This window comes from Petaurus breviceps, unplaced genomic scaffold (genome assembly GCF_028583685.1).
Source record: "Petaurus breviceps papuanus isolate PSGF00001 unplaced genomic scaffold, PetGlider_PUasm1.0 208, whole genome shotgun sequence".
Taxonomy (NCBI): Eukaryota; Metazoa; Chordata; class Mammalia; order Diprotodontia; family Petauridae; genus Petaurus; species Petaurus breviceps.
In genome coordinates this window covers 11,459,667-11,478,597 of record NW_027185852.1, presented here as the reverse complement: position 1 = coordinate 11,478,597, position 18,931 = coordinate 11,459,667, and the positions used below count along the sequence as shown (strand labels likewise).

The 18,931-nt window shown below is 42.1% G+C and overlaps 1 protein-coding gene across 1 annotated transcript in view; it reads left to right on the top strand.

The window, feature by feature from the left end:
- LOC138165165 (ubiquitin-conjugating enzyme E2 U-like) overlaps window positions 1-18,931 on the top strand; it is a 69,832-nt gene that overhangs the window by 29,136 nt on the left and 21,765 nt on the right. Inside the window, exons 7-8 of the mRNA XM_069093305.1 lie at window positions 3,914-4,002; window positions 16,213-16,288. Of these exons, the coding sequence (XP_068949406.1) occupies window positions 3,914-4,002; window positions 16,213-16,288 (165 nt within the window). The remainder of the gene's footprint in view (window positions 1-3,913; window positions 4,003-16,212; window positions 16,289-18,931) is intronic.

Below are 18,931 nucleotides of genomic sequence, written 5' to 3'. Positions count from 1 at the left end.
TTTCTCTCTCTCTCTCTCTCTCTCTCTCTCTCTCTCTCTCTCTCTCTTTGTGTGTGTGTATGTGTGTGTGTGTCTCCCTCTCTCCCAGAAGACCTGGGTTCAAGCCCAGCCTCTAACAACTAGCTAACTAGCTGTGTAACCCAGCACAAGTCACTTTATTTCTCAGGGCTTTGGGAAACTCTCTAATACTCCTAAATTACAGATTTGGTGCCATTTACATTGCTCAGAGAGTTGTTTTATTTTTTTTACCTAGAAATTCCCTGGACAAAGGAAACCCCAAGTCTATCGTATGGGATACCCAGGTAGAGAGAGCTAGCAGGCAGTTGAAGAAGTTGTACTGGAGCTCAGGAGAGAGAAAAGGGCTAGTCATAGATTTGGAAGTCATTTCTACAGAGACACTAGATGAATCCAGGAGGACTGATGAGATCATCAAAAGAAAGAAAGAGCGTAGGGAATGAAGAGACCCAAGAGAGAGCCCCAACTTGATAACTCCATGATAACTTCCTAAATGGCCCTGCCAAAATCTCAGTATGCTATTTACTCACCATTCCCCTGATCTAGTAGGCTAGCACCATTGTACAAGGGGTCTATGTGATTATTTGGGTGGGACTTGTTCCTGATAAGCCCATATTGATTCCTGGTGGTCATTCCCTTCCTGTATAAGTACTCACAAATCATCAATTTAATAGTGTCTTCCAGAATTATCCCAGAAATTAAAGTCAAACCTACCATTCTATAGCTTGAAGAATTGATCTCTTTCATCTTGTGAAAACTAGAGTGACCTTTGAGTATCTTCAGGCTTTTGATAAATACATTTTCCTTGTTTTTTTCAAACATCACCAACAGAGGATGGATTATCAAAGCTGGCACTTCTTTCATGACCCTAGGGTGTCTTTCTGTGACTGATGCCTGATACTCGAAGAAACACAAAACGTAGTCCCTGAAGACCACTGACACATTCTTCTGTTCTTTCATGTTGGCCGAAACCAAATTCTTCAGGTCTATGAAGCTCTTGCTGTTTATTGCTGCAACAAACTGCCCATTTGCCATGACTTTTCCCATTGCCCATAGCTTTGATTCCAGGGTGGTGGTTTTGCTTTTTTTAGTACAGTGGGGTACTTTTTTTCTGTTTTTTTCCCTCCATCTTTGTTTTCACTTGTTTAGCCTACTTGCTTAGGTGTATTTAATCTGAGTTGAACAGTTTGCCATCTATGTCAAATACAATTGTTGCCTTAAGCTATAATCTGAAAGGACTCCTGACAAAATCTGACTGTCATTTCTTGACTTTCCATTTTCAGTGCTGATTAAACACAAGACATCTTTTACTTTTTCTTCATTCCTTATGGTCTAAAATTGAGTTGGGGGTTTTGTGGAACTGAAGAAGAGGTGTCCTGTGTGCAGTTGGAAGTGTTTGTCTGGAGCTCAGGAAGGAGATATGGATTTAGGATTCATCTCCATCGATCATCGTTGAAACCATGAGGAGGAGTGAGATTGCCAACACAGAGAATAGTGATGGAAGAGAAAGGGGCAAAGGATGCATAACCTTGAAGAACATTGACTTCTGACAAGAGGATCGGGAGTCAGCAAAGGAAGCAGAGAAAGAGTAGTCAGAGAAGTAGAAGAGAACCAGGGGGTTCAGTTGTCTTTGAAACCGAGGAAGAAGGGAACAAGAAGGAAGGCTGCTCAACAGTATCAGAAACTTTGGAGAAGTCAGGAATCATGCATACTGAAATGTTGCTTATAAGGCTAAGTTCCTATGCAGAATCTTCAAAGCAATCTGTTCCACTCTGCCCATGTGGCTTGATTCTCTCCTCCCTGCCCTCCATCTTCTGCCACATGGAAGGTTCCAATCCCATTTAGTAACAATAATGAAGATGAAGGTGAAGATGATGATGGAAATGTTACTTCACTGCATTGACATAGACCTTCCTCCCAGATTACAGTGCATCCATGCCTCCTCAGCTTGTTCATCAAAGACTAGCTTATGCTTGCTTCTTTTTTTTTCACACATAGTACATCAAGGTGTCATAGTGAACAAAATGCAGGACTGGACTCAGAAAACCCGTAAACTCAAAACCTGCCTTAGCCACAGACCCTGGCCAAGCAATTTCTGAAAGTGCTCTATAAAGGCTAGTTATTAAAACTCTGAGCACATAGAATTGTGCTAGGAATATCATAAACATTGAATAGAAACCAAATGATTGGTTGAAATAATAAATCAACTTGTAATGCTCTATGTTCCCAGTGTTTCCAGAGGATGTATACACAGTCCATTTAGAGAAAAAGAATTAGACTTAACAGCTGTCATTATTTTCATGGATCACTTTCAGAAATTACTTTATGAATGTCTTTTTAAAGAAAAAAGCTCTTTAAAAATCATTGCTTTGTGCATACTATGCATTCTTTAAGTCCTACCTTTCAAGAGGAAACTTTAAATAGTTCAGAAAAAAGAAAGAAACGCTGAAGTCAGATAGTTTGAAATTGAACAGGATAGACCCCAGGGGATGCAGAAGGTCATGGGCTGCTTTTAAGCAGACAAAAGACAATGGAGCTCATTGTATTTGAAGATGGTACACACACACACACACACACACACACACACACACACACACACATGCACACCACCCCTCTCTCTTTCTCTCTCTCCTCTCTCCCTCTCTCTGTCTTTCTATCACTCTTTGCCTCTGCCTGTTTCTCTGCCCCTGTCTCTCTGTGTTTTTGTCTCTCTCTGTCTGTCTTTCTGTGTCTGTTTCTGTCTTTGTCTGTCTGTCTCTGTCTCTCTCTCCATACAGCTTTTAGTTCATGAGACGGTGTGTTGACAGTTTCTTTCCTCTCCAGATCATTGCTTGGTGGCCACATGATCTGTGATAGCAAATCTCAAGCTTTTTCATGTAGGAGACAGAACACTGATTCCATTTTGGTGCCCCCATTGCCAATTGCGGAAATGTTTTGTTGGCCAATTCCTGTGAGCTACCTGTAAGATGGGTTCACTTGAAGTTCCTCCTACATTACAGCAACTCAAACAACCAGGATAAATCTAGTCTGGCCAGTTTTCAGTCCCCACTTGAGTGTGATCATAGGAGTGAAGACGCCTTTGTAGAATCCCATTTTTAAAGAAATTACTTTATACTTGTAGGAAGTATTAGTGACATTTCACATTTGGTGCTAACAAAAATTCCTTCTGACCTTTCAATACAAATGAGAAAAATCACAGAATTTGATGGTCAGAAGGCACTTAAGCTGCCACTGAATCCAACACAAAGCCCAGAGGAGCCATCATTAGAATGTACCTGAAAATGGCCCCTCAATCCTTGAATGATAGAAGACTTGAGTTATTTTCCATCCAATTTGCCCCACTCAAGAGGTTCTGGTAGCTTCCTATTGCCTTCAGTATAAAGCACACCCTCCCCAGCTAAACACTGAAAGCCTTTCACAATATTTCTTCAACCTCTTTTCATTTTTATTTCATATTACTTATAGTACATGGGAAAGGGTCCTACCTCTTGAGTCAGAAGACCTGGGTTTAAATGCCACCTCGCATGCTTGCATGCAAATCACACCTTCCTGGGTCTCAGTTTCCTCATCTGTAAATTGAGGGGTTGGACTAGATAGCCTCAGAGAGTCCTCCAGCTCTGGAGCCATGGTCCTTCATGAGCACTGTGTTCTGGGTTAACTGGACAACATCTTATTCTTTCCTGATCCTGATCTTCCTGACTCAAAGCCCACTCCAAATTCTTTTGGTCACACTGCCTTGGTCAGTTATTATAATGAAGTGAGTGTACCACTTGGGACATTTCTGCACTCCCTTGGAAGGTTTTCTGATGAGTGCTGGTTCTGGGGCCTCTGTGTGCCAAACAGGTATAAAGTTTCACATTCATAAGTTGATTGTTACCTGATTTAACTTTTTTTTCAGAAACATTAAAGGAATTTCCTTTGATGAATACTACAAGACATGGTCTGGAATCGCAACTTCACAAACAGCCAACTGTTTCAAAATTCCAGGTTAGGTCATCTCACCTTATTCTGCATCCTCTTTGGGGTGGGTGGGGGGACTAAAATGGCCAACTTTTCCCCTTTCCTTTGGCTTTTCCACTTATCAGGGGCATAATTAAGGTTCATGCTTGAGACCATTAACTCACTGCTATTCCATGAGTGTTTGCTGAATGCTTCTTACGGGAATATAGGAGAGGGTAGGGGAGAAGGCAAGTCTGTAAGAGAGAAGACACAGTTCATCACCTTGGAGAACTTACATTCTGACATTCAGAACTCCCCAACAATGCCCATGCCAAAGAGGAACAAAAGCCATTAAGATATATTTAATTACTACCCCATTGGAGAGAAAGTATAAGCAGGAAAGACAAAAATGTAGAAAAAGGCAAAAGAATAGTCAGTTTAATTTATGAAATTCTGTAAAAGCTCTTGCTACATGCCAATGACTGAGCTTGGTGCTGGGGAGATGAAGACATAATGAAGCAGTCCCTACCTGCATACAGTTTCCAATCTGCTGGTGTTACTGGGAAGAATGGGCCGTGCATAGATGCATATGATAAGGTATAATGTGCTAGGGCATGAAATAATCACTGGACAAGTGCTGATTCACTCCCCCCCCCACCCGCACCTGCTGCATGCCAAGGGACTGTATTAGGTATTGAAGATCGAAAGGCAGAGATGAAACAGTCCCTGCCTCAGGGAGCCTTGAAGGCAGCCATGGGCAGAGATGAAGAGTGGCTGGGCTCCAGTTAAGAGATCAATGGACCCTGCTGGGCGGTGCCAGTTTGAGGAGTCTAGGCCTCTGTCTTCCATGTAAGTTAGGGAGCAAGGGCAGGTGAATAAACATTTGTCAGACACCCACTCTAGGGGGGACCAGGGTGCCAGGAGGCACCACACCTGGGAAAACTGGGCAGCTTTCCAACCCTCCTTCTTCATTTTTTTCCCCACAAGGTGAAAAAAATGTTCATTAAAAAAAACAGTTCATTTTTTTTTCATAGAAGCTTTCTGATTATCCAAGACAGCCAATACACTTACATTCAAAGGTTCCCTCCAAGCCACATTCCAAAGTCAAGCGTGAATCTATTTTTTCCAACTATCCATCATCCTGTGTTATCATAACATAGCTCCCCTCTCAGATTTCCATCTTAAGGACAGGCATTTGATTTGATTAATTTGTCAATGGTGATCATGGATTTACATTGCTCACCTTCTAGGATTTTCATATATGAAGCTTGCAAAATGGGTCAAATTTCTAATTCTCCCAGGAATGTGGGGCATCTCATTTAGAGATAAAAATCCTTCTCTCCTTTTATACCTAAGAGTCTTGCACAAATCAGTCCATCCTCACATCTCCCCAAATTCTACCTCGATGGTTATTCTACCCAGAAAGACTTGAAGGTGGGACCTGATCTGCCAGAGGGTGATGACCCACACCCCTAATTCCACCCTCTCCATGAGCTTGAGGGATCATGGGGACCCACTGGTTACACTTCACTCCTACTGGAGGTGCCCATATAACTTTTCAACCATTTCTCCTTGTGTTAGCATCACTAATATGTTACAGCCGACTTATACTCACTGTACGACTCTGCCCTTTGGGATCACCTGCGAGCCTCTAGGAGAAGCCTTTCCTGACCTCCCTTTGTTCTAGTCTAGCCTTTCCTCTATTAATCATCTCCAACTTGTCCCTCTTGGCCATCGCCAGTCATTTTACCTTGTATCTCACCACTGGACTCCAGCAATTCGGGAAGACAGAGAGAGACTGATGGGTTTGTGCAGCTCCATTTCACTTAAATGCAATTCACTCACAAATCAAGACATCACCCTTGTGATGTCACTGATCCTCTTCAATCACAAAGAATGAACAGCAACAGTTTGTCCCATACTTAGCTTGATCGTACACAGTTATTTGCATGTTGTTTCCTCTATTAGACTGGGGCTGCCTTTTGCCATTCTTTGCATCTCTATTGCTTACCACAGTGCCTGGGAAATAGTAGGTGCTTAATAAAGACTTAATGATTCTTCAAACATTGTGATATTTTGTGATTCAGAGACATATGACATTTATCATCACTGGAAGAAGACTGACATTTAAAAAGGTTAGGTTTTTGTTTCAGGGCTAAGCTTGGGATCCTTAAAAATGCAGTGGAATTTTCTAAGTGCAATCCAGCCTATTCTTATCCTCCTAATAATTTCTAGGCCTAGTTCACTCTTGATTGATGGTGTCTTCCCAAGCCGTATGTATTGATGGAGTCACTCAGCAGGCTGTTGATTGAACCACGTATCATATTCTGAGAAACTGGTATTTTTAATCCTTTTTGTTTTCCATATATATATATGGAAAACTCTTTGGAATAGTTATACAAACTCATTCAAATAGTTATAGGTCTCATTTAGTATTCTGGGGTTCAATGCTATTTGTATAATTTCACCTGCATCCCAGAGAAGACTTTGTCTTCTATAGGAAATATGCTTTCCATTTGGGCTCTGCATTGAATGTTTTCTATAGAACAGTTGCAAATCCTTTGATGAGTGCACATTTCCCTAAATAATGATAAGCACATGATCATCAAACAAAGTTATCCCCATTGTTGCCTTGATTGAGGAAATTTTATATGATGGAAACATGCATGGGGGAGACCTTGTTGGACAAGGGTATTTGAGGTTTGACTTAAAAAAAATAAACACATAGTAAATACAGTGGAATCTCTCATTTTCTGCCCCTTTTGTGTGACTATGAAAATGTAGTCTGTTGTAGAAAATGTGCTTTGCTTTAATAATGATAGTATTTATATAATAATTTGAAATCTGAAGAGTCCTTTGCAAACATCTCCATTTTTCCTCATATAACAGCCCTGGAAAGGTAGCTGCTATTATTAGTCCCATTCCTCAGATAAGGAAAGTGAATCAGACAGAGATTAAATGACTCACCCACTGTGTGAAGTCACATTTGAAGCGCATGTTTTCCTGATTCCCAAGTTCAATGCTCTATCCATTGAGCCACCCAGTATAATTCTCATGTTTCCATCAAGAATCATCAATCCAGAACTGGCAGAGACCTCAGAGGGCAGTGTTTTCAATCTCTTCATTTTACAGATGAGGAAACTGAGGCACAAAGGAGTACAGTGATTTGCCTAAGGTCATGCATGAAGTAAATAGGTCGACAGACTTAAAATCCAGCATTCTTTCTATTGTACAACATAGGCTCCCTTAAAAACATTTAGTTTGTAGGTCATTTTCATTAAGAATTTATAGTGATGAGAAAATAAGCATATGGACAAGTATCTGATCACCAAAATTATCTCTTATGTTTCCTTCCTTACTTTTTTTTTGGTAGTAGTACTCTTCATGATTTTTGAATTATTCAGTTTCCTCTTCTCTTTTTAATATTTTAAGAATTATCCTGCGAAGTTCCTCAAAACTTTGTCAGGACCAGCACAGATTTCCTCTTTGTATCCTTGTCCTGGTCTAATTTCTCCCCCCACTTTGCTTTCTTTTCTCTCATTTCTACTCATGCAGCAGCAAACAATATTCTCCTGGTTCTGTTCACTTCTCTGAGCATCAGTTCATGTAAGTCTTTCCAAGTTTTTCTGAAGTCTGACTGCTCCTCATTTCTTATAGTACAGAAATATTCCATTACATTCATATACCACAACTTGTTCATCCGTTTTCCCAATTGATGGGCATCCCCTCAATTTTCAATTCTTTGCCACCACAAAAGAGCTGCTATAAATATTTTTGTACATATGGCTCCTTTTCCATTTTTTATGATCTCTTTGGGATACAGACCTAGGAGTGGTACTGCTGGATCAAAGGGTATGCAAAGTTTTACAGCCCTTTGGGCATAGTTCCAAATTGCTCTCCAGAATGGTTGGATCAGTTCACTGTTCCACTGACAATGTATTAGTGTAATAAAGGAAATTTCAAAGAGGATTTATTCCTACACACCCTTTTGTCATAATTAGGGCAACAGCTGCCCTTCTGCAGTCCAATACCAGCATCTTTCCCATTCTTCATGATATTTCAAAGATAACTGACAGTGTCTCAGCAATCATACCTGTCTGTTCTTCTAGTAATGTGCAGGAAAGCATTTCTGATTTTCTTAAACATTCTCCCTCACCCCCACACTCTATGATCTAGCCTTACTGGCTTACTTGCTGTCCGTCAAACAGAATGCTCATCTCTCTCCTGGAATTTTGTGCTGGCCATTGCCCATACATGAAGTACACTCCCTCTTCACCTCCACCTTTGGAATCTCTGGTTTCCTTCTAGACTTGACTCAAACACCACCTTCTGTAGGAGGAGGAGAGGTTGACACCTGCAAGGTGAACCTGAGTGTCTGGGAGGAGGGTAGTTCCCTTGGCAGTAATGAGCAAGAGGGTTTGAGGGAAAGATAATGAATTCAATCTGGGACCTGTTGACTGAAGAAGTCTATAGGCCATGCAGTTGGAGATGTCTAATAGGCAACTGGAGGTGTGAGAGTGGAGATCAAGAGGGAGGATAGGGCTGGACAGACAGATTGGAGAATCATCAGCATAGAGCTTTGCCCTGACAAGGAGAAGGGCCACCTCCTTCATGTAAGACAGGGTGAATGAAGAGAGAGCAGGGGAAGGCATTAGAGTGAGGTTGGGACCCTCATGTGGCCCCTTGACAGCTTGCACCCAGGATTTCTGACTCTGTCCCCTGGGACCAAAAACAAAGCTAATCCCTCCTCCACAAAAGAACTCTTCAAATACTCGAAGACAGAAGGTCTGGCAAGAAGCACTCTTGATAATGTAGCTGCTGACACCAGGGCTCTTGGCTGAGTCTAGGGAATGGCTCAAATCAAAACAGCCACAACATTAACAACCCAACACACTGACACAATACGGGGCCTTCTGCATGAGAGAGGCAAAGAAAATATTCAGGGGTCCTTGACGTATCCAAGCTCCTAGAGGGAAAATGTGAGCAATGAACAGAAGTGCTGCCAAAACCTCGGGAACTTGGGGAAAGAGGGAAGAAAAGAAACATTTATTGAGCACCTACTACGTGCCAGTCCCTGTGCTTAGTGCTTTACAAACATCAGCTCATTTGATTCCTATAATAACCCTGGGACGAAGGTGCTTGGGACTAACTTCATCCAGCAATTGCTAGAATGATAACAGGTCCTTTCTTTAGAATGGGGGAAAAAATAAAACGTAAACCTCACATGTGGGCTTCTGCCCATCCTGCCTTCCGAGGGCAAAGTGGAGCAGGTCCAGTTTGTGATCTCAATCTCTCTCCCTCCCCCCCCTCTTTCTCTGTATCTCTATCTCTGTCTGTCTGTCTCTCTTCTCTTCTCTCTTGTCTCTCTGTCTCTTTCTCTCTCTCTCTTTTATAATTTTCCCAGTTTCCTGGAAATAATCAAGATGGATATTTAGATTGGGGAGAATTTCTTGAGCTACTCTGAAATGAAAGGGAATTTTAAACATAAGCTCATGTTCTACGGTTATCTTCTTACCATCCAAAAGATAATTCAAGGTTAGAGAGTGTTTTTTTTTAAGATTGTGATCTAGGACAAATAGTAAAATGCAATTGGTTGCATTCAAGTTGCTGGTATTAACCCCTCATCGCGAATGCACCCTGTGCATTTTTCCATAAATCTGGACTTGGTTACTGACTTGGAGCAGACTTTTGTTTTATTCACGTGAGATTTTACCTGGCAGCATCAAATTTGACATGGTTTGCATTGGAAATCATTAGGCTACATGAAACATATGCATCTGTGTACATATGTGTATGTGATGTATATGGACATGTGCCTGCATATACCCCTAATGTCTGGCATCTGGTAAATACTTGTTTAATGCTCTATGTATTGATTAATTCATTGGTTTCAAATCATGCCCCTGACACTGACTAGTTGTGTGGTCATGTGTGAATCACTTCACTTCTGAATCTCGATTTTCTCATCTGTAAAATGAGGATAATAGTGAATAAATAGCTGGCATTCACATAACACTTTTAAGTGTGCAGAATGCTTTACAAATATGGTGCCACTTGGTCCTCACAAAGACCCTGGGGAGGTAGGCACTATTATTATTCTCACTTTACAAGTGAGGAAACTGAAGGCAGGTGGAGGTACAATGACTGGCCCAGGGTCCCACAGCTAGTAAGTGTCTGAGGTTGGATTTGAGCTCAGGTCTTCCTGATGCCAGGTGAAGTTTTCTGTCCTCTGTGGCACCTGGAAGAACATGAGATTGCTATGAAAAACACTTTACAAACCTTACAACACTCTAGAAAAGTCATCTATGATTACTCTTACCATCAATGATTTAAATATCGGCAAATATGGGATATCTCCAACTATGCCCCCACCCCACTATCATGGCAGAAGAGCAAACGAGAGGCTTGGCAGGGAATCTGGTCACGCATATGGTTGTGAGTGGCAGAGGGTTGGCCCCATGAGGAGCCCCATGAGGAAATGTTTAGGGGAAGGGATTCTTTGAGAGCAGTGGGTTCTGTCACATGGAGGGGAGGCTTCCTGCTGCTTCTTTGCTGTCATCAAGACAGAAAAAACAGCCTGCAGGCCTCCTGGGGATGCTTGCTCTCACCCCAGGAGTCCTGGCTTTCCCGGCTTACTACCAAGTCCAGGGGGGCCACAGGTCATCAAAATGGCAGCAGACACACAAGGCAGTGGGAAGGAGTAGGTGAAGCCATAGGTTACGAGTGTGAAGGAATAAAGCTGCTGCTAATTCTGTCACCTACATGACTGAAACAAGGACAAATTAGTTAAGGTTCAGGGTCCTGAGCCTTTCATCTTTTCACTGGGGAGGATAATATGGACCTTACCTTCCATACAAGGCTGTCAAATGTTGTTTCTTTTTGTTGGATCAGAGTACAGTGTAAAGGCAGCTGGACTTGGAGCCAGGAATTGACTCTCTATTCTAGCTACCTACCTACCTACCTACCTGTGTTACCTTGGGCAAGCTTTGAAATCCTTCTGGGTCTCAGTTTCCCCATCTCTAAAGAGAGGTGGTTGGACTCAATGGCAGCTCTAAATCTGTCATACTTCTAGGCCCAAACTAAGCACCCGCTGGAACTCTTGATATGGGACCTCCTGCATGCACCAATCCAGCTTGATGACTTGTGTGTAATTTAACAATGTTAGTGGGTTGTCAATGCACTTCGAGGTTAAGTGGCCTGCCCACTGCTAGTAGGTCTGGGGTTGACTCTGAACCCAGGCTTCCTGACTCCATGGCTGGCTTGTGTTCACAATGCTACCTGGCTTCTTGAAAGCTAGAAGGTGATAACCCTAGTGGGGAAGTATTCCAGACGGGCAAATGTTCTAAGTAGAAAACGAGAGAGCTTTTGTATTCCTTGTTCTGAGGCGTTCCTAGAGAATCCCAGGGATATCAGAGGACACCGCAAAGATCTTTGTTCCCAGATGTTTCCCCTTCCATTTTAGGATAAACAAGAAAAAGCTCTGGCAGCTGGGGGTGGGGATGGGGGGAGGACGCATTTGGGACTGGGATACAATATGCAGTTGAAACAATGCTTATTATGTGTGAGCATAGCTCCTATCTCCTGATGTTGGGCAGTGCATTGTTCTGCATCTCTAAAAGTCCATTTTAAAATACTCCAGTGTCCATGGATAGTGCAGCCAATGGCAACTGAATAAAAAAATGACTATTTCATTTCAACTTATAGAATAATAATAATATAGATAATAATAACTGATCTGATAGCTAGCATTTACATAGTGCTTTAAGATTTGCAAAGCTCTTTAGAAATGTTATCTAGAGGCAAGATAGAGAAATGGTCCTAAAGTCAGGAAGATCTGAGTTCAAATCTAGCTTCAAACACAAAACACTTGTCTGCCTTACTTTCCCCAGTTGTAAAATGGGGATAATAATAGCACTTACTTCCCAGGATTGTTGTGAAGATCAAATGAGATCATATTTGTAAAACTGCTCAGCACAGGACCTGGCACATAGTAGGTGTTATATAAATGTTTTATTTTTATAATTATTTTTATCATTTTTATTACCACTATTTCCATATGGTGTCTTTACTAGGGAAATTAGGAAAACATTTCTGATTAGTCTGACTAGATGTGTCTAATTTACATTTGATTTTTTTTCTTCTTTTACTCATATTCATTTCTAAATATACTCCTCTGTTCACTGAGCCTTCCCTTATGATAAATTTTTTTTAAAAAGAAGAAAAAAGTTTAGCAAAACCAACCTCGACATCAACTGCAAGTGTCATTGTATGCACTATTCCAAGCCCATTATTCACCCCAAAACCATAACAACAAATATACATTTTTTTTCAACTCTTCCCCAGGGCCAGGCTCAGCACCTTTCAGTTTTTCGTTTGTTGTATAGTCGATGTAGATAATTTTCTTGGTTCTCCTGAATTTATGCCAACCCATCCACATCTTGTATTTCTCAGTATTTTTTACATTTATTGTTTCTTACAGTACAAGAATAACATCTATGTGTTTTCAACATCAAATGCCTTGAAAATAAACATGCTTTTGTTGAGAAACTTCGGTTATGTATGGGATCACAGATTGAGAACTGGAAAGGACCTCAGAGACTAATTCAGTTTCTTGTTTTGCCAGTTAGAAACAAGTTCAGAGGGGTTTAGTAATATGGCTGTTGGTAACAGAGCTGGGATGTGAATTCTGATTCTTACAGAACACAGAACCATAACATTTCAGAGGTGGGAGGGACCTGCATGGTCATGTAGTCCAACCCATGCTTCAGCCAGAATCTTCACTCTTCCACACTCCACTGGTGGTCTTCCAGCCTTTGTCTGAAGGCCTCCAGTGGGAAGGAGACCCACCTTCTCCAAGGGAATCCCTTGCACTTTGGGACAGCCATGCTTGTTAGGTGAAGCTTCCCTTATATCAAACTAAATCCCCTTGTTGATAACACCTGTTCACTGTATTTAGTTTTGCCCCTGGGACCAAAGAGAACAAGCATAATCTCTCATTCACATGACAGCCCTTCATCTATTTGAAAGACAGCTGTCATTCCCTTGGTGAAGCCTTCTCTTCTCTAGGGTGTGTCTCCAGTTCATGGAATCTCAGAATTGTAGTTTGGTAATGGGCCTCAGAGACCATTGCGTAGACCACCCCTGACCAAGAATGCCCTCTGTGACACACTGAACAAGTGTTCAGCCACTCTGCTTGAAGACCTCCAGAGAAGGGAAAAAAACACTACTTCCCAAGATAGAACATTCTGCTGTTGAGCTGCAATAATTATTAGGAATCCCTCCCACAAATCAAGCCTCAGTATCTCTTCTTGATTTCTGCTCCAGACCCAGCGCTCTTTCCAGTGTACATTACCTCTTATCATTTGGCTTCATTCCCTACCTTAGATATTTCACTGGCCAATGACTTATAAGATCACAGAGTTAGAGCTGGAAGGAAATGTAGAGACCCTCTATAGTCCATCTTCCTCAACGTCTTAGTAAGGAAACTGAGTCCCAGAGAGGGGAACCAAATTCCCCAAGGTCAGACCAATAGTAAGTGAAGGACTGGAATTTGGATCCAGATCCTTTGACTCTGAATCCAGGACTTTGATCACCCTATCACTCTGCTCCCCCACTGATTTGGGAATGTCAAGGGTGGATCAATACTGATCTTACTCGAGACACAACAGGTTCATATGAGGAGTCAGTCAAGTCTCAGCTTCGATTTGACTTCTATATTCTCCAGGAAAGAGAAAGGGCTTCAACTCAGATAAGGTAGAACCAGCATCTTTAAGAGACGTTTAAAGTGGAAGATGAAAGGAAGACAGTAATAGGAGGGTGGTTCTTTTAAATGGGTTTGAGTGCAAGGGTCTGGAGGATTGTATCATGGGCTTTGAAAGGAATTTGCAGATGTGATCATGAAATTCCCATGAGTAATATCTGAGATTAGAAAAGCAAGGGAAGTCACCAAAAGAGAGAGGTGGGGCAAATATCACCTGAGTTTTCAAAAGGGAGAAAACACGCAAAAAAACCTTTGATGTCATTCCTGATAAATTTGTAAAACATGATGTAATGGGGGGGAGGGGGGGTACTGGCCAATGAAGAGTCAATCTTCAGAGCACACTCCCACCTTCCCTTACTGCTGGGTTACACAAGAGCATGTGATTGGCTGGCTCTCTTTTATTGGTGGTCTCAACCGCTTATCAAAGACAGAAGAGATTCTTGTTCAGATGTGTGCTACTGGGAAAAGAGAGTTCCCAGCTCTGTGCTTACTATCTATGTGACTTTGGGTAAATCACTTACCCTTACTAAGCTCTAATTCCTCCTTAATAAAATAAGAGGGCAAGAATAGGTGGCTTCCAAGATTTCTTCCAGGTCTAAATATCTGACTGTGCCTAGGTACAGGTTGGACTGGATGTCTTCTGAGGTCCCTTCCAATGCTGCCATTCTGAAAAGTTTCGTCATCTTTAGCACTTGCCAGATGCCATCAGAATAGGTCTGTGTGCCATATTTCAAGGGAAGATATTGACAAAGTGGAGATATTCCAGACTAGGGCAACCAGAAAGATAAGTGGTCTGGAAACCAGATGATCATCCTTGTGCTTACGGAGAAGAAGAAAGTCTAATGGGTCTTATCTGCCTTTAATACCTGGAAGATTGCCAGGCTAGAGAAAAGAAAATGTTGCTGAAGAGGTTAGAACAAAGATCATCAGGTCAGCATTTAGGGAGGCAGACTGAGGTTTACTAGAGGGGATGATCTTATGGGCAGAGCTGTCCAATAGCAGCAAGATTGCCTCCTGAGGTAGTGAGCTTCCCGTTATGCCAAGTGTTCAAACAATGAGTGAATGGCTGCTCGTAAGGCATTCGTCTTTTAGTAATGCTCTAATCTGTCCCTATGATTCCTCCCATCTCTGAGAAGCAATGTCCCTTTTTGAAGCACAGTCATTTCAAAAGTTGGGAAATGGTTTGTCACTATTGTTCTGTAATTTCAGATTTGCTCTCCATGTGACCTTATTCAAACTGATCACAAGCCAAATTCCACTTCAACAAATGGTGTGCTAATGAAAAGAGTACCAGTGGCAATGTGGCAGAGCAGAAAGAACTCTGACTTTGGAGTCATGGTTTCAAATCCTGCCTCCCTGCTTACTCCCTGTGTGACTTGGGCATGGTATTGAACCTCTTTGGACCTCAGATTTCTCAGCCCTAAAAATGAGGGGGTTGGACTAGATGGTTTATGAGTGTTCCTTTTATCCCTAGCTCTGCAGTTCTAGAAATAAGCTACACTGTAAACTGCAGGATAGGGAAAGTCTTAAGATCCTTAGAATTTCAGAGTTGAAAGGGACCTCAGAGGTTGTGGAGTCCAACCCAGACCCAAGGAAGAATCTCCCTCATGACACACTGGTTGAATGGTCATCCAACATTCGCTTTAAGGCCTCCCCCCACCTCTCTAGGAAGCTTCTTACACTTTTGGGTAACTCTAATCATTGGGAAGCTTTGGCAAGCCTCAATTTGCCTTTTTGAATCCTCCTGATTCTGCCCTGTGGGGCTGAGTGAAACAAGCCTGATCCCCCTCTCACATGACAACTTTTCAATATTTAGAGACAGCTATGGTGTAATCCATGAGCCTCCTTTTCTCTAGGCTAAACATCCTCAATTCCTTCCACTGAGATTCTTGAGGGCTGGATTCAGGGCCCTCCCTCATTCTGGCCACCCTTTTCTGGATGCTGTCCAGTTTATCAATGCCCTTCCCAAAATGTGGTTCCTGGAACTGAATACTCTCCTTCATTCTTGACAATTTAAAGGAATTTGACATAGACATCAATCAGCAAACACTTATTAAATGCCTATTATGTGCTGGGCACTGGGCTGTGTGTTCAGAGATCCTTATTGCCAAGTAAGCTGCTTAATGAAAGATATTAAATGACATTTAGTGAAAGGTATTAAATGCTACTTAATGAAGTCATTAAATCAAGCTGAGATATGAATACTTAGCAATTCTGAACTCATTAATGTAGCTAAAAATTTAGTCTGAAGTTAAGTAAAGATTTCTCCAAGCCATGACGTAAGAGCATGGGACCTGATCTTGGCACCAGGAGATTCCTTTTCTGACAATGACTAGCTTATGAATCGCTCACTGTGTCAGAGCCTCAGTTTCCCCATCTGTAAATCAGGGAAAATAATACCACATTACCTGGCCCAAAGGTGTGCTGGGAGGAAGATGCTTGGCAAGACTCCAAGTCTACATGAGAGTTACTGTCTTTCTGTTGCTTCTTCCTTGCAGTATCTCACGATCTCATGGAAAACTACAAAAAATGGAAGGGAAAGAACATAAAGTCAGGTCGGGACTGGGATGCAAAGTGAGTAGCTTGACTGTGAATATAACATGGAATGGGAACTCCCTGAGGGGTATCCCCAAAGCACAGGCTGGGCTCCCCAGGGGCTGAATGAGTGCTTGTTGATTGAATAGATAGAGCATTGGTTACTGTTACTCATCTTTAAAGGCTTGTCACATGTCACCTTCAACCCCACTTTGACAAATATTAATCAAGTTTTTACTGTATGCAGAGCATTGAACTAGGTCCTGGGGAGGGATAAAAATGGTGAAAGAAGACAGAATTCTTTCCTTCATAGATTTCACTATCAAATAAGAGATGAAATACATACATGGATATGATAAACATTGAATACAATGAGTATAACACAAAATGATGCATGATCAGTAAATAGACAAACTTTTATCCAGCAATTGCTGTGCACCTGCCATCATACTAGGTGTTGGGGTTCAAGGACAGAAAGCAAGCATTTCCCACTCTCAAGGATGATGAGTTGAGATGGGCAGACCCAATGCTGTGTGAGATCTGAGGTGGTGAGAGTCCTTACCAAGGGAGGGAAATCAGGGAAGATTTTCTGTGCTCTTTTTCCAGCTCTTCAGTGGCCTTGGGCTTAAGGTTACCCACATTGCTGGCTGTAGCTTCATGTCCTAGACAGCCTGGAAAGGAGATTGCTGAGAGTTACCCACTCAGGGAGGGACCAGGGTGGGTGGGTTGGTCCTTTCTGACAGACTGCTAGTCACTGGAGATTAAAGAATTCTTACCTAAGACATCCGAGACAAGAGCCAGAGTTCAGAGCCAGAACATGAGCCTGTGGTGACCTCTGTGAGAGTTGGAAGAGGTAGGGAAGATGTGGTCAGAAGATCAGTTAGAAAGGACCCAGATTGCAGGCTCATCTCTGTCCAAATGCTGGACTTCTGGATGCCCTTGCATAAGCTTCAGTAGGATAGCTCCTTATAATCACTTGGGGTTCATAGGATAATAGATTTAGAATTGTAGGAACCTTAGAAGCTATTGAGTCCAGCTCCTTTATTCTACAGATGAGGAAACTGAGGTACAGAGAGGGTAAGTTGTCCAAGATTATGTAGCATAAACAAAGGCATGGGATGTGTGCAAGGGACCATGCATGAATAGCTTCGTTTTCCTGAGTTGTAACATATGTAAAAGGAACTAGAATCAGATAAAAACTAAAAAGGAAAAATGGGGCATAATATGAAGGACCTTGAATGTCAGCCCATGGAAGCTGAACTGCTTTTGATAGACCCTAGGGAGCCACTGGACAATTTGAAGCTGAGGAATGACACCTTCAGATGAGCTCTCCAGCAGTTGCTAGTCAACAATATTTAAGGGGCTTTGACAAAATATTTTAAAACATACAGAAGAGAAAAGAAAGGTGTGCAGAGGGGGACGCAGGCAAGCAGGGCAGGCAGCAGCTACTGTTGAGCTACTGTGCTAAATTGAACATATACTTAAAAAATCAAACCATCCATGATTGAGGTCCCAAGTCACGGATATAATCCTCTTTTTCTGTTCTTTGTTTACGGAAATGTTTGTATCTGCTTATGCTTGACAAGTTCATAATTAGAAAAAGAAAATAAAGTTTCTGAAATGAAATGAAATTCACTGAAACTGAAAATATATGAGTGTTGCTAAGAGCCAGGATGGACAACAGGTCTTAGCCTTAGCCCCTGGATCTTGCCATCATGGCTGCAGCCAAATATTACAGGATCTTATTTGCCTGTTTATTGTTTTTCCAGAACTTTCACTGCAGCAGCTGCTTCAGAGCTGGGGTCCCCAGATGGCTTTTTTCTTGCATCCTCACTTTCTAACACTTCAATGTGGTCTTCTAAAACACCTCCTGGCTGTGCTTCTTGTGCTCTTTTTTTCTGTCTTGTAATTGTGGACTAGAGAGACAGCATGGTGGAGTGGACAAAGGGTTGTTAGAGTCAGGAAGAACTAGGCTCCAGCCCCACTTTTAACATGTACTGACTGGGGGACCCTGGGCCATCACTGAAGGTCTCAGTGTCTCAGGAAACATTCTAATAAAACTGTAAGTTACAGATGAGTGACTGACCCAAGTAATGATGGAGTGCCCACACTGGGGGGAACCGATATCAATGAAAGCAAAGTCTGAATAACCGTGCATGTATTTCAATGGACTCGTTGTTGTTCAGCTGCGTCTGATTCCTTTTGATCCTACTTGGGATTTTCTTGGCAAAGATGTTGGAGTGATTTGCCATTTCCTTCTCTAGCTCATTTGACAGATGAGGAAACTGAGCTAAACAGACTTGCCCAGTGTCACAAAGCTAGTGAGTGTCTGAGGCTGGATTTGAACTCAGGTCTTCTTGACTCCAGGAGCTCTATCTACCACAACACCTTCAGTATTAAAGATTTAGAACCAGAAGCAATCCATTGCCATATAAAGAAAGAGTACGGGGTGGGGGTGGGGGTGGGGGGCTAGGTAGTGTAGTGAATAAAGCACTGGCCCTTGCATTAGGAGAACCTGAGTTTGAATCCAGCCTCAGACACTTAACACTTACTAGCCATGTGACCTTGGGCAAGTCACCTAACCCCAATTGCCCTACCTTCTCCCTTCAAAAAAGCAAAAAGAAAGGAAGGAAGGAAGGAAGGAAGGAAGGAAGGAAGGAAGGAAGGAAGGAAGGAAGGAAG